Raw genomic sequence first — 15,090 nt, 5'->3', positions numbered from 1 at the left:
TGTTACATTTTCCGGCGAATCATTTTCTGTAAAAAAAAAAATACAGAAATTGTAACCAATTAAACAATTTATAATAATATAATTATTTATACGCCACTTATTGAAACAAAAGTATATGAATGTATGTATTACTTTAAACAAATATAACAAAAATATAAACCATATTTATAATTATAAAACAATTTAAATATTAATATAAAAAATTAAATACATGTTCAATTTTACATACTATTAATGTCACTAAGTTATACTTTTAATTTACATTTTTTCAAGATCATTCATTTATTTAAAAAGAGAATCTATACTGACAGTAATAAATAATATTAATAGAGTATATAATAAATAATATTAAATAAAATAAACCGAGTATATAATAAATCCTACTAACACTAATAATAACAAATCCTACTATATAATATAATCCTACTATATAATAATAACAATATAACAATAGTCTAAATATATACCCATTTACTAAACCCTCTACCCAACCCATAACTCCCTACGGCCCACCCATCAAAACCCACCCCAGCCGACCGACTCCCCAAACATACTCTCCCTCATCCCCTCTCATCCTCGCTCTGTGGTCTCCGATCCTCCATCCGTCTTCTTCGCGTTTTGGTTTCGATTGCCTAATCGCGACGATCGGATATGGAAATCGAAGCCATGAGGGACCTTAAGCTCACTAAATCCCCATTTTCAAAGCTCTATACACGAAAAGCTTTGATCGTGTAAGTTTTATCGGACTAATCGAAACCCTAAACCGAGATATTGTTCGCCAAATTAGTTCCGATATCCTTGCTAGTTTTGTTGATTACTTCTAGCTTGTTATTCGAAACCCAGAAAACATATGAAAAAAGCCAAAAATTGAAACCCTAAAGCGGTAGAAATTCCGTCGAAGGAGTTCTTATGTTTATGGAAATCTAAGCCTAAACTGGGTTTAATTCTGTCAGAAGCAACGGCGTCCTCACATGCCAAAGAGAAGGAAAAAACAGCCTTTCTTAAGATAAGTACATTTTGCCGATTTTTTTTTTTTGTTCTTAATATATTATTTGTCTATATGAGTATAAATATCACATTATCATTTGCATAAACATTATGATAGTTCTTAGTTTATAATCAAATACTGTTACAACGTTTCTTAACTGCAAGATTTCGAAATCATTCTATTAATTTCATTATTATTATTATGCTAATACTAATTTTTACCATTGAACTAAATAAACTGTTCTCTAATTGTGATTAAACAGGTTGTACTTATAGATCTAATTATATAAGCAAGATGGAGTAGCATGCAGATTCTAAATCTCCCACCAAAAGCAATGATGTAATACAAATAAGAGTATGAAAGTAATACAGGTTTGAAATTTTATTTAAAGTACCTTGGTTAGATAGTGTGTTCTTCCTTTTTGCGCCGATGATTATTGATGAAGTTAATTTCCGCATTGTTTTAGACTGAGTATGTTTGGATAGTGTGTTTGTGTAAGTGGTGATTTTAGGTGAATGTTAAATTTGTCCAGTGATCTCATCAATTTGAATCTGAGAATGTCTAATTTCAAAGTATAATTACAAAGCATTGGGATTTGGTTAAAACTAATGATTACTGTAATTGGGAAGTATAAAAGCCATAGTCCATCAGTTATTCAATTTTACATTTGTATATGTCTATATTTTGTGGATTTCAAAATTGATTACAACTGCCATCTAATTGACTACATTTGTAAATCTGTTTGTTTTTATTTATATGTTAGGATTTTGGCTTTATCGCAAATGAACTATGTTATTCAATTTTTTTTTTATTGTAGTTCAATTCTAACATGATTTTTTGAGAAACTGGCAAATGATGATATTACTTTCTGATGCCACTTATGAAATTACTTAAGATGTTGTAGAATTTGTAGTTTAATATTAGTGATTTGGAATGAGGACTGAATCAGAAGAGATGAAAGAAAGATTGAAGAAGACCAGGGAAGTCATGATTGTACCTGTTTTTGTAATACTGTCCGATTGCCGTTTACTGGAAATTTCCATTTTCAAATGTAATATTATATATTTTGAAACATATGTGAATGAATTTGAAAATACTTGAGATTGAACAGTGTGTTCTATTATTTTCTTTAATCTTTTCTTTAAAAGCCAAACATTCTAGGTTATAGTTTTTGTAAGCATCTAAGGAGTGAGTACAGAATGATATATTAACAGCATATGTTTCAAATTATCTAGCTTTAAAGTACAGGAAAAGGACCGAAATAAATAGTGAGTATAGTGAATTGATTCAAAAAAAAATCATTAGTTGGTGTGTAAAGCTGTAAAAGACAGATTTGTAATGGTAAAGTGAATAACATTACAAAAAAATTTAAAAGAAATGTCTACAACTTTTTTTGTTTAATACCACAGCCTTAGCCTTCTTCAACATACTACTGGGTGATAATTGATCAAAAATACATCACATTGTAGAACCGGGTTCAATTTGTTGATGTGTCTAATCAGTTGTAAACTTTTTAAATGTTTCCAGACATGGACTGCTGGAATCTTAAACAGATTCAGTATCCTATGCTGAAAAAAAAGCCATTACAAAATAAAGGTGTTGAAAATAAAGACTTTGTCCTTTTCAAAAAGAGGTAGCTGCTTAAATTTTTTTCAGTTGGAATTATTGTGGGAGAAGTAAAGAAATCTGTGATTCTTGGAAGAAATTCCAGGAAGCCTAGCCTTAGGAGCAGCCAGCTAGCTAGTAGAGTTATAGCTTTCTCTCTAGGAAATGGGGCATTGGGGAAAAATTAATCTGTACTTTCAAAATTGTTGTTTTTGTTTCTTTGTAAACTTGTTATATACAGTTACAATCTTGATTTGACTACAAATGTAAAGGACTTCATTTAGTTGCCAGCTCCAAACACAAAAAAATGATTTACTTCTTCTTGTAGCAAAGTATTTTATAGTTTAATAATTAATATGTATTAAAATACGTATATGCAATTGTTTTATTTGTGAGTACATTTGATTAGTGTCTAAGTTTCAAAAAATATAAAGATCAAAATGACCAAATGTAGTGGCAAACTGTTTATAATTTGTAGCATTATTCACAACCGAAAGCCTTTGAATAATTATAAGATATAATATGTTATTTCTACTAACAGTCTGTGATGTACAAAGTGATAGTTGAGGTAATACAATTGTCAACAAAGTACATTACTGTATGGATCTAGCATATTTAATTACTATATCTAAATCTCATGCTAATCTGATGGATAGACAACTGAAAGATGATTTGTGGACTGCTTGATCTTGTACTTTTGCATGAAATCTGCTTGACATCTGTGTTTTCTTACCTGCAAAATGTTAGGCAATACACAAATAACAATAACAAAGAGCAGCTAAACTATTTTTAAAACATAAAATTTAAAGCAAATGATTAGGTTCTAAAATGATCCAAAACATATAATATGTACTTCACAGTACATATTATCAAAATAGGTTTAGAAAATACATCAAATCCATACAACTAAACCACTATGCAGTGAAAATTGTCCATCATTAAACCCTTAAAACAGAGAGTTAGCAATTAAGGTCTTTCACTTTCAATTCTTCTCCAGTTTGACGACAACAGGCTTTGATTTCTTAACATCTTTAGTTGAGGAGAATTGATCAATCAGGTTTCTTTTAGTTTCTGCTACTTCCAGTGCTTGATTATTTTCAGCAGTCCTTTGCTTCTTAGTTTGAGTCACATTTGGGCTACTGGCCTCATCTCCAGATTCAGATTCCTGTTTAAGAAATAAGTATACTTAAGTCAATGTTGTTTTGGTTCAATGTAAGACCATTAGTTTAGTGCTTACTTCAGACTGTCCATCTTGGTCATCTTCATCAAGCATGATGGATAGGTGGTCCTGATCATCAACCAAAGATGGACAGTAATGGTGAACTAATTCGGCATCATAGGTTATCCCGACAACTGGTATAGGCATGGCTCGGTTCTTGAAATGATCGGCTTTAGCAGAAACCTTAAAAACCATTGCTTTGTTACGAACCTCTTCCATACCAGTTGGTAGTGGAGAGCCATCCTGGAAAAATGTTTTTAAATAACCAAGAGTTAAGTAGCAAATATATGTATAGATTATATATATATAAATTTCAATTTGATTGCAAATTTATTTACCATTGAGTATTTGGTCCGGAGATCGTAGGCAGTCTTCCCAGCTATTTCACAGCCCTCCTTGTCCCATAAGAGGAATGGAGCATCAGTTGTCTTGTCACCTACCCTAACAACCAGCTTGTATCTTAAGGTACCCTCTTGCCACTTTGCACGACATGTTTGACATTGCAGACTTCCATCCTCCATGTTCAGCTTCTTAAAGCAGCCATCCGATCTACAGGAATGGTAATACCAATTCCTGGTACTCTCAACGGACACAATCCTTGCAGGTACCCAATAGTATCCTTCCTGTTAGATTAAAAATTTTAGTTAATGGTTAAGTTATGATTTAAACTAAAGAGTAGATCTAAAATTAGGTAAAATAGTACCTCTGCTCTTTTATAAAGATCCTTGATAGTGGTAACTACCATTGGAGACTTAGAATTTTCTGCACTATTGACATAAGACATCACAGACAAACTCTGTATGCTTCTTGGTGGGCTGTGAGCAACCTTCAAACTGAATAAAAGTAGAGATTTACAATTTAGTAAGAATTTATTTAAGATAGGTGATTAGTGAAAGAAATGAAGTTGCATTACCTATCTTTGAACTCCTTAAATTCCTTGCAATCATGATTGAACCATATTTGTGTAGCATTGTAGGAACTGGAAAGTCTGACTTCATCTACAAAATGGGAAAAGGGTAACTTAAAATCAGAACAAAGAATAAAAGTATATATGAAAAAAAATATATACTGCACTTACTGTCCAATTGTTTTGCTCGACAAAGTTGCAGCAAAATAATCAAAGGACCTTCAACATGGTTCTTGAAATAATCGATGACAGTATCCACATGGTGATCCCACACTGTACACTTAATACGACATCCCCTAAAATTGAGATAAATTAAGCTGTAATCAGATACAATTATTACTCAAAATCAGAAAACCTTACTCTTATGTGTATTATTTGTTTTATTATGCATTTTATAGAGTATGTGTTTGAATTGAGTAATGAAAAATGTTTTTTAAGCTAAGATGTTTTTTTAATTTTTTTTTTTTTTACTTTGATAAATAAGTGAAGTATGATTAGTAATTGTTTTTGTACAGAAATCACAGTTGGGCCAAAAAAATAAAAAGGTTGAATTGCTAATATGGAAAACAGCAGATTGGATTATCAAGAACATACTTTGACCTGTGAAAAATCAAGAAAATCAGATAAGTTTTTTATATACTAAAGTCTATTAATTTTTTTTTTGTTCAGTAATTATGAATGTTTTAATTAAATACTATGTGTTTTACTTGATTAATACAGTGAAACAAAGCTAAAAGAGCACTGTAACTAAGCCAAACATTCAAAGATGGGCTTGTAATGAAGAACCGAAGATTGGAGCATAGCAGAATCAAGCTAAGTTTTATACTGTATGTCTATTATTGAAATCTTTTTAAGTATTTATTATTGGTTTAATTAAATCCTAATTTTTTTTAGTTGATTACTACAGTGGAGAAAATCTAAAAGAGGACTGGAACTAAGCCTAAAATTCAAAGATGGCTTATCATGAAGAACAGAAGATTGAAACATTAGAGTTAAAGATAAGTTGTATACTCTATGTCTACTTTTTTTTTTTCAGTATTTATGAATGTTCTCCTTAAGACCTATTAAATTAAAATAGAGCATGTTAAATCCTACTATATATAACAGAAAAGCAGTACTGTAACTATTGAAATATTATTAGGATTATTAGAATCTCAGTATGTTTAAATAGGGAATTAAGGATTGACTACTATACTTCCAACTGAAAAAGTAGGTAATAAGTAGAAAGGAAACTTACTGGCCATCTTCAATAAGAAAATCGAGAAGTTTGGAAGGAAAACCAGCTATGGTGAGTTGTTTAGGACTGTAGAACTCCACAACTATTCCAATGACATCTATAATGAAAATAAGGCCATTAAAAAAGAATAAATTAGAAAAATAAAACATAGTAAATATAAGATAGAGAAAAGAAATAATAGAAAATATATAAATCATACCAATCAAATGCTTGTCAGACACACTACCAGACATTAAGTCCGAAAAAGACTTAATCCGAAACATGAGGTTGGGAAATCCCTTTCGCCTATGTCTCTCCACATGAGTTTCATGAGTGAATCTAATCATGTATGTGTGATCAGTGGTTTTGTACTGATAGTAGTGTGAGATTACTGCAAAATCCTTTATAGCATAAACCTTGCCTTCTTTCAACAGTTTAGAAAACTGATCGACACAATCTTTTGGAATATTCCCATGAACATATGTGCCCTAAAAAGACAGAAATAATTGTTTGGTTTAACATTTTTGTAATTAAGATTTTCAGTTGTACTGGAAAAAAATAGATTACCTCACTGTCATGAAACAAACATTCTTGGCTTTTGATTGCTTCTGAATTTCTCCCTTCTGGTACATTATAGGTTCGAACCAATCTTAATCTTATTGCCTTTTTGTATGTAGATATCCTCAGGTCTTTACCTAGAATGTAGAGTGGAGCCATTGGCAGATTTTCAGAAACAGCAAATTTGAAAGAAAAGTGAATCAAACGTAGCTTCAAAATGAGAATGGTGGTAGAGAATGAAGATGTCGTACCAAGTTTTTATAGAGCCAAGTTTTGAAGGCTGAGATCAAACCACCTTTACGCACGTTTGCAGATGCATTATGATGATATCTGGGAAGAAGAAACAACACATATGGAAAGCTGCAAAAAATTTGAATTCATATATATATTTATGGATAGCCGTAGCTTATATATGTAATATATATGTAATATATCTCTAATATGTATGTATTCGATGAAGATTTTTACATATAACCATATGCTTTGTTAGTAGCATTTAAGTCATCGACGGCTGAACAGATTCCAAGTGAATTGGGACTCCAAAAGGGGTTCTAAATATAGCTTTAGTTTTCAATTCCAATACAAACACAATTATTTGTTGCAGTTAGTATTTATTATTTATATGTATAATAAAATTGATTCGAAAAAATAGGCAACAAATTAGCCATAAAGAAAACGGCAGCGTTTTCACTGGGCGGGAATTTGCAGCAATTTGATTGGCCAAGATCTTATGGCTTTATTATATAGTAGGATGAGATAAATAACCTACATGCATTTTTAAGTTTAGACAAGAGTCCAATTTGACCTTTGTTCCCGAATCCCGATTGGCACGTGTTGTACGCCGTTACGAAAGATATGAAAAATGGCGCCCACCTTCACTCACACTCTTCAATAGCTGCCATTCGTTTCAACTTTCAACCTCTCTTCTTTCCGTCTTCTCCCTCTGGTATGTGTTCTCTACCCTCAATACGATTTGGGGGGCTTGTTGGGTGCTGGGAGTATATCTGTATATGTATTATTCTTCGTACATTGCAGAGATTGGAAATTGTTGTTTTCCCCCCCTTTATTTTAAAATCTCTTTCGGTACTTTAGTAATCTTGGTTGAACACTGTTGTTTATATGATCAAATAACTGGAATAGGGATAAGACGATCTGTTTGTGTTTTTGTCCGTGTTACTAATCTGGAGTAATTTGTTTCTCATCTGCTTCAATGCACAACCTTGATGTTCAAACCCCAATATGTTTGGTTAGAGATTAGAACTGAGCTTTCTCAATAATGAGGATAGGAATTTTAATTTTATTACTAGAATTATATATCACGTCTTGAACTTGTGCCTGGAGATTAGAATTTGTCAAGGTTTTACCCTGGATCATCTTTACAAGTTGTGATTTCTGATATCAGCCACCATAGGTAGTCCATCATCTTCATCTTCTTCTTCTTCTACTGAATCATATCACACTTACTATCTAGCTTTCTTAGTTTATCCTTTTTCTCATGCGTTTGCCTTTCAATTGACATGGTTCTTCAAACATTGGATGTTAAGACTTGCAGATTAGTTTCCAAGAGTTCAAAACCAAGCTGCTTGAATCTTTTGAGGAAAAATTGGAGGAAGCTCAAATGGTGCTACGTGTTGATCCTCATGATTTTGTCCCAATTATGTATACTTCTGAAAAAAGTTGTTACGAAGAATGGATGATATTTGGACCAACACTTCTAATTGTCGGAGTGGGTTTGTTAATGTGTTGGAGAATGCGAGATGGCATGGGTGTTGGAGGTACAGGGGGTAAAGATGGCCGTGGAATATTCAACATAAGAAAGGCGCCTATCACAAAAGTTGATAAGAATGCAAAAAACAAGGCTAGTATTTATATTTATTGTTCTGTTTGTATTTCTTTAAAAGAATGTTACTTACAGTTAATTATGTCTCTTGTCCTTACAATCTTATATTTTCTTCCAGATCTATTTCAAAGATGTTGCAGGATGTGATGAAGCAAAGCAGGAAATAATGGAGTTTGTACACTTTCTCAAGAACCCTAAGAAGTATGAGGAGTTGGGGGCAAAGATTCCAAAAGGTGCTTTATTAGTAGGCCCTCCAGGCACAGGAAAAACTCTGTTAGCTAAAGCAACTGCAGGTGAATCTGCTGTGCCTTTTCTATCTATTTCTGGCTCTGACTTTATGGAAATGTTTGTTGGTGTTGGCCTGGCAAGAGTTAGAAACCTGTTTCAAGAGGCTAGGCAATGTGCACCTAGCATCATTTTTATTGATGAAATTGATACAATTGGCCGAGCAAGGGGCCACAGTGGTTTCTCAGGTGGTAGTGCTGAGCGTGAAAGTACCCTGAACCAGTTGCTGATTGAGATGGATGGATTTGGAACTACATCTGATGTGGTTGTTCTGGCGGGGACAAACAGACCAGATATTTTAGACAAGGCCTTACTAAGGCCTGGACGATTTGACAGACAGATTACCATAGATAATCCTGACATCAAAGGTCGTGAAGAGATTTTTAGAATCTACCTGCAAAAGATTAAGCTTGATCAGGTACCATCATATTACTCCCAGAGACTGGCAGCCCTTACTCCTGGATTTGCTGGAGCAGATATTGCAAATGTTTGTAATGAAGGCGCTTTAATTGCGGCAAGACATGAAGAAACACAAGTGAAAATGGAACATTTTGATGCAGCTATAGATCGGATCAGTGGTGGTTTCGAGAAGAAGAACAAGGTAACTCATTTTTGAATGATGTATACTGTCTTTCTCTTCTGAAAAAAAAAAAAAAAAAAGAAGAAAAACCTCCACCTCCCTCCTTTCATTATGGTACTTTAGAGGCATGCTCTATCCAATCTTTCTCATCTCTCAGTTGTTTTCTATTGTGCACATTGCCTGAGATACATTTAATTGTGTGCTTTTTTGAAGTTGAAGCAACTGGGACATCCTGTTCTTATTTCATATGTACATGTGTTGTTTCTGGTGTCCTACATTTGTTCCTGTATTCTGTGTTTGTGTTCTAGTCATATACTACTGTGCATTTAAATATAATAGATGTATATGCGCCTTTCATAATAGAATATTAGTCTCATTACTGAATCTTAATATCTTATTGACATTGAATACCAATATCTCAACAGGTAATAAGCAAACTTAAACGGCGAACTGTTGCATACCATGAATCTGGTCATGCTGTTGCTGGGTGGCTTCTAGAACATGCAGAACCCTTGTTGAAGGTCACCATTGTTCCTTGTGGTACTGCAACACTTGGCTTTGCCCAGTATGTGCCTAATGAGAACCTCCTGATGACCAAAGAGCAGCTTTTTGACATGACATGCATGACACTTGGTGGCCGGGCTGCAGAACAGGTAGCTCTACCATTCGATGCAAGCTGTTATTTGCATATCTGGAAGTGCTTACTATATCTATATCTTCCATCCTCCAAAGTGCTGCAACTCTGGCACTGAATATTCCTAGATGCAATCTCATGTATTCACAGACAATCTTCTTCTGTCCTAATTTTTAAGGCCACAATTATAGCATTTTTTTAGGCCTAATTTTTAACTAGTTCACCTCTGTTTTCTCTTTTTGGCTTAAGGTTTTATTGGGAAAAATTTCTACTGCAGCGCAAAATGACTTGGAGATAGTAACAAAAATGACATATGATCAAGTTGCTGTATATGGTTTCAGTGAGAAAGTTGGCCTGCTCTCTTTTCCTCAGAGAGAGGACGGATTTGAAATGAGCAGGCCTTACAGTAACAAAACAGCTGCAATTATTGATAGTGAAGTTCGAGAATGGGTTGGCAAAGCATATGAAAAGACAGTCCAATTGATCGAAGAACACAAAGAACAGGTAGCTCAAATTGCCGAGCTCTTGTTAGAAAAGGAAGTTCTTCACCCAGATGACTTAGTCCAGGTACTTGGTGAACGCCCTTTCAAGTCAATTGAGGCGACCAATTATGACAGATTTCAGCAGGGATTTCAGCAGGAAGACGAGAAAGCTGAGCAAATCCGTGAAACATGAAAATTTGTTATTGGGAAATTTTTAGTCAGATGTTTGTGGATATTACAATGACAGGAAAAAGGTGGAGACCCAGGATTTGGTGTGGTGTATAGTGCATACTATGGCCTGTGTACATTTGTTGAATACTGGCTTCATATTTTCAGATTCCTTTTACTATTTTCAATTGCCCTGTATTTCTAGCATTGTTTATTTGTATCTTTGCCATGGATGCATCACAATTGCCATTAGTTCAGATGACAAAATATCTTTTTAACCATTAAAGAATCACTTTTATTCATATATATTAGAATAAACGGTAAAATTCCCTAGTTATTCTTCAAATGAATATCTTATACACCTCTATTTTTACCATTCACAAATAGTTATTCTCTACATGGAGTGTTGATTTATAAGTGATAATTGTAGGAGTCGAAATTTATTATTGGGAACATCTCTAGCCGTTGTAGTTAAATTCAATGACCCTCGAAACTTTTATATTCAAAAATTAATACATGAAAAATAATAGATTAATTGAAAGGTTACAAGAAAAAAAGGTTCATTTTGGTGCGGTTGGACACGATTCTATGAGAATAAAGGTCAAAATAGTCACTAAAAATTGTAATTGAGTCTTTGAAAATGCAATCCCCATCAAAGTTGGTCAGGTAACCATTTTCAAATTCAACTCGCTTAAGAATTGTTGATTGACTTTCTTGATTTGAATTAATTAAATATGAGCAATTTAGACTAATTTACTTTCTTCTGATCATTTATAGATTATGATCACAAGTTTACTTTCACTCAGAGTTCACCTTTATATAGCAATAGGTTTCACTCTAGGTGCCCGCACGAGTTTAGCTCATTGGTTCAATTTTGATAGCGGCAGTGTTAGGATTATGTCTAACATGGACAGATTTTTAGTACGCACCAACATCTGATCATGTTTGCTGAGCCATTGAATTACTGTAATTTACATCATCTCCGATACTCTCGTCAGTGTGGGGCGTTGGGGGATTCAATTCCAAAAATCAATGGTCCCTAACTCAATTAGAGTCAATGACATTTTTTGTGAGATAAATGTGACTAGAGTCTAATTTGACCTTTATTCCCGAATCCCGATTGGCACGCGTTGTACGCCCGTTACGAAAGCTCTCTATAAAATGGCGGCCACCTTCACTCACACTCTTCAATAGCTTTTGAACCTCTCTTCTTTCCATCTCTTTCTCTGGTATGTGTTCTCTACCCTCCATGCCTCAATACGATTTGGGGGGCTAGTTGTGTCCTGGGAGTATATCTGTATATGTATTGTATTATTCTTGGTACTTTGCAGAGATTGGAAATTGTTGGGTTTTTCCCCTTTATTTTAAAATCTCTTTCGGTACTTTAGTAATGTTGGTTGAACACTGTTGTTTACTTGTTTATATGATCAAATCAGGGATATCGAGGGTGAAAAATAAATAAATGAGTCTTTGCTACATGGATATTCGAGAACTGGAATAGGGATAAGACGATCTGTTTGTGTTTTTGTCCTTGTTACTAATCTGGAGTAATTTGTTTCTCATCTGCTTCAAGGCACAACCTTGATGTTCAAACCCCAATATGTTTGGTTAGGGATTAGAACTCTTTCGTGGTTAATCGTGTTGCAAATTGATCATGAAACTTGATAACCATAAATACAGATTTACAAATATAGAATAGAAACTACAGCTGTTAAACAGATAACCATTCCATTTGGCAAATGCCTTTTACCATCCAGTTATCTGTTGAATTTTATGAGCTTTCATTTCACTGAAATGCAGGCAACCAGCTTTTAATTGGAAGATTGTGAGTCCATTTGGAAATATCTTCTAGTCTATTTATTTGTTAAGGGGTTGGAGATTAGTATGGGATCTTTGGGTCTGTGTATATGTACAAAAACATATCACATTTATATCTCTGGAATTGCTGGTTTTTATGCTTTATGCTCTTGATCAGGCATTTTCTGCTCATTAGACTAATGTTCATCTTCTACTTCATTTTATCTTCTCAGGCCAAAATGGAGCATGAGGATCACTGCCAGCAAGATGCAGAACCAAAATATGAGTGCCTTCTTTTTGGTAATCCATAAATCCATTGTATACATTTTACTTCTGCAGGAAAAAGAGATGCCATTACAATTGTCTTACATTAATGTTTGTTCTGAATTTTCAGATGTTGATGATACTCTTTACCCTTTTAGTTCTGGTATAGCAGAACAATGCTACAAGAAAATAAATGGTAATTATCAGCATTTGTTGTTCAACTCTTTAGAATTGCTATTCTGGTGTCACCATATTTGTGTTGTAAATTGATTCTTAGACAAAAATGCATCCAACTAAATTATCAATCCATGACTTTGCTGTGTATTCTAGAATATATGATTGAAAAGCTTGGCATTGAGGCTACCAAATCTCTGGAAATGTGTGTGCGACTCTATAAGGACTATGGAACAACAATGGCTGGTCTGAGGGTATGATCTTTTATCATTGTTACTTTACACAATGAGCAATATTAACAAGAACTCTATTAGCTCAAAACTGACTAGTTTATGTTACATTTTTCCTCTCTCCAGGCTGTTGGCTATGACTTTGATTATGATGACTACCATAGGTATCAGTTTATTATCTGGTTGTGGATATGTTGTCGAGTTAAGTGATAAGCACCTAATCTTATTTCTTTGTCCACAGCTTTGTGCATGGAGGATTGCCTTATGAGCTCTTAAAGCCTGACCCTGTTCTGAAGAATCTTTTACATAGCTTGCCTGTCCGGAAAGTTGTAAGTTTCTTAGTAGTTTATATCTGGAAAGTGAAACATCTGCAAATTTATCTTGAATTTTGACTGTCTTGTGGATATGAACGTGTAACAGATATTCTCCAATGCAAATGAAGCTCATGTGGCCAAGATTCTAAGCAGATTGGGTTTAGAGGACTGCTTTGATGATATTATTTGCTTTGAGACACTGAACCCTATTCACAATAATAGTGTACAGGGCATGGATGGTGGTATGAGAGACAATTAAAATGCCATCTTCATTCTTCAAATCTTAAAAGCTTCAAAATATGTCCCACTTATTGCTATTTAAATGACTTCAGGACTCCCCAAGACCCCAATTGTATGCAAACCATCTGAAGAAGCGTTTGAACGAGCTTTTGAAATTGCTAAAATTAACCCCCATAAGACGGTAAGATCCAACCTATTCTTTGATTAGTCGTTGACCATAACTCTATAAGCATTTGTGTTCAGTCTTTTGCCCGTTGAACCTTATTGTCATCTAATAATAATGTATCTTTCTTCTGCCACCAGCTGTTTTTTGATGACTCCATCCGTAACCTGGAGACTGCTAAACGCACTGGCCTCAGCACTGTCCGGGTAAGTTGACTTCGGATGTAATCATCTCTCTGTCATTCTAACAAAACATATCTCCCATCTATCTATAGTGCTTATTATAATGTTCGGTTATTTGTGAATAGGTTGGTGCCTCTCATCGGACAGATGGCGTGGATTATGCTTTTGAGAGTATTCACAATATGAAGGAAGCACTACCAGAGATATGGGAAGCTGTTAAAAAGTCTGATGTCTGCTATTCAGAGAAGACTCCAATTGGAGTCAGAGCTTAGTTAAAAACAAGCATTGCATGTACTGGGGTTTCTTCTTCCTTGTACTGCACTTTTAAACTGTAAATTTCTTGTTGTGCAAAAGCTTTCTCAGACTTGTTAACCAAGTGGGAATGCACAGCATATGATGATACTGTATTAATATTTGCACTGTTAAAGAACACCCCTCAATCCTGTGTTTCTGTTAAGTCACTATTTTATTATACTCTCTAGTTCTTGAATCTTTGATTTACGAAAAGGTTGGCAGCTGCTATCACGCATAACCTGTAAAATTAAATAATAATGCATGTATTCAACACTCAATAGTAATTAAATATTAATGATTTAATCAATATATAATACAAAATAATGCTATAATTAAATTAAATATCAAAGTTATAATACAAAGCTATCATCATTGTCGTCGCTATAAGTTTCTGAAGCTTGAGCACTGGAAGAAATGAGTAAAGCTCAAATGCAACTGGAAGTAGCGAGAATGACTGAGGAGACGCTTCGTCTCGATTGTCTTAAAGTCACGGGAGCATGCCAATCTATGGCAATGGAATTGGAGCAATCAAAGAACCGAGTGAGTTCTCTCGAGGAGCTCGTTGGAAACTACAGTCTAATCTTGGAAAAAGCCCTATCAGTCAAGTTGATTCTCTGGACGGAAAGCTAGGCTCTCCGTTCTCCGAAGACATGGAAGACGACTCCCCCAAGAAGAAGAACAATGTCAGCGTGCTAAAGAAGATCAGTGTGTTGTTGAAAAAGGGCCAGAAATAGACAAAACCCATTGCAGGTAGCCATAAATCTCTCGATTTCTTCCATTATGCGATTATGATTCCATTGTTTTAACAAGTGAATACATATAACCAGTCTGTTTTGATGCCCATTCTTGACAGGTGGTTCTTTTGTAATAAACATATTAGTAGACTTTTGTATAGCTATTATTATGATTATGATGTGGGCATTGTAGCAGATAGTTGGAGGTGTAGCAAT

At 34.2% G+C, this 15,090-nt stretch overlaps 3 protein-coding genes and 1 long non-coding RNA gene across 9 annotated transcripts; 3 read left to right on the top strand and 1 right to left on the bottom strand.

Annotated features, from left to right (window-relative positions):
- The first annotated feature begins 1,101 nt into the window (after window positions 1–1,101).
- On the top strand, window positions 1,102–6,679 carry LOC109192957. Of its 5 annotated transcripts, XR_002056176.1 has the most exons (4): window positions 1,102–1,359; window positions 4,172–4,416; window positions 5,440–5,546; window positions 5,614–6,679. It is a non-coding gene; the product is annotated as an uncharacterized LOC109192957 (long non-coding RNA). The 5 variants fall into 5 exon arrangements; XR_002056177.1 differs by having other exon boundaries at window positions 4,278–4,416; window positions 5,440–6,679; XR_002056174.1 differs by having other exon boundaries at window positions 4,179–4,416; window positions 5,440–6,679.
- LOC109192956 lies at window positions 2,987–4,165 on the bottom strand. The gene is made up of 2 exons (XM_019343676.1): window positions 3,831–4,165; window positions 2,987–3,758 (listed from the first exon to the last, which is right to left on the bottom strand). The coding sequence occupies exons 1-2, from the start codon at window positions 4,029–4,031 to the stop codon at window positions 3,576–3,578; spliced, it is 384 nt and encodes a 127-aa protein (XP_019199221.1). The 5' UTR covers window positions 4,032–4,165; the 3' UTR covers window positions 2,987–3,575.
- A 669-nt stretch (window positions 6,680–7,348) lies between the features above and the next one.
- Window positions 7,349–10,507, top strand: LOC109192886 (ATP-dependent zinc metalloprotease FTSH 8, mitochondrial-like). The gene is made up of 5 exons (XM_019343593.1): window positions 7,349–7,439; window positions 8,038–8,351; window positions 8,452–9,219; window positions 9,624–9,851; window positions 10,082–10,507. Exons 1-5 carry the CDS (start codon window positions 7,349–7,351, stop codon window positions 10,505–10,507), a joined length of 1,827 nt encoding a protein of 608 aa, XP_019199138.1.
- A 1,189-nt stretch (window positions 10,508–11,696) lies between these two features.
- Window positions 11,697–14,336, top strand: LOC109192953 (uncharacterized protein C24B11.05-like). Of its 2 annotated transcripts, XM_019343674.1 has the most exons (10): window positions 11,697–11,711; window positions 12,513–12,579; window positions 12,674–12,739; window positions 12,874–12,971; window positions 13,074–13,111; window positions 13,189–13,276; window positions 13,368–13,503; window positions 13,594–13,682; window positions 13,805–13,870; window positions 13,972–14,118. In XM_019343674.1, the coding sequence occupies exons 2-10, from the start codon at window positions 12,519–12,521 to the stop codon at window positions 14,116–14,118; spliced, it is 789 nt and encodes a 262-aa protein (XP_019199219.1). In that variant the 5' UTR covers window positions 11,697–11,711; window positions 12,513–12,518. The 2 variants fall into 2 exon arrangements, with proteins under 2 accessions (XP_019199219.1, XP_019199218.1); XM_019343673.1 differs by lacking the exon at window positions 11,697–11,711 and having other exon boundaries at window positions 13,972–14,336.
- Window positions 14,337–15,090: the final 754 nt, after the last annotated feature.

The sequence above is a fragment of the Ipomoea nil genome, unplaced genomic scaffold (assembly GCF_001879475.1).
Source record: "Ipomoea nil cultivar Tokyo-kokei standard unplaced genomic scaffold, Asagao_1.1 scaffold1834, whole genome shotgun sequence".
Taxonomy (NCBI): Eukaryota; Viridiplantae; Streptophyta; class Magnoliopsida; order Solanales; family Convolvulaceae; genus Ipomoea; species Ipomoea nil.
Note: the sequence above shows the minus strand (reverse complement) of the source record. Positions and strands in the feature narration are given on the sequence as shown.

Excerpts from the sequence above, each read along its gene's own strand:
- LOC109192953 (XM_019343673.1), top strand. The coding sequence starts at position 12,519 with ATGGAGCATGAGGATCACTGCCAGCAAGATGCAGAACCAAAATATGAG. Across the intron at positions 12,580-12,673 it reads ATATGAGTGCCTTCTTTTTG|ATGTTGATGATACTCTTTAC; the intron begins GTAATCCATAAA and ends CTGAATTTTCAG. Across the intron at positions 13,112-13,188 it reads GATTATGATGACTACCATAG|CTTTGTGCATGGAGGATTGC; the intron begins GTATCAGTTTAT and ends CTTTGTCCACAG.
- LOC109192956 (XM_019343676.1), bottom strand. The coding sequence starts at position 4,031 with ATGGAAGAGGTTCGTAACAAAGCAATGGTTTTTAAGGTTTCTGCTAAA. Across the intron at positions 3,759-3,830 it reads ACCAAGATGGACAGTCTGAA|GAATCTGAATCTGGAGATGA; the intron begins GTAAGCACTAAA and ends TTTCTTAAACAG.
- LOC109192886 (XM_019343593.1), top strand. The coding sequence starts at position 7,349 with ATGAAAAATGGCGCCCACCTTCACTCACACTCTTCAATAGCTGCCATT. Across the intron at positions 7,440-8,037 it reads CTTTCCGTCTTCTCCCTCTG|ACTTGCAGATTAGTTTCCAA; the intron begins GTATGTGTTCTC and ends TTGGATGTTAAG. Across the intron at positions 8,352-8,451 it reads ATAAGAATGCAAAAAACAAG|ATCTATTTCAAAGATGTTGC; the intron begins GCTAGTATTTAT and ends ATTTTCTTCCAG.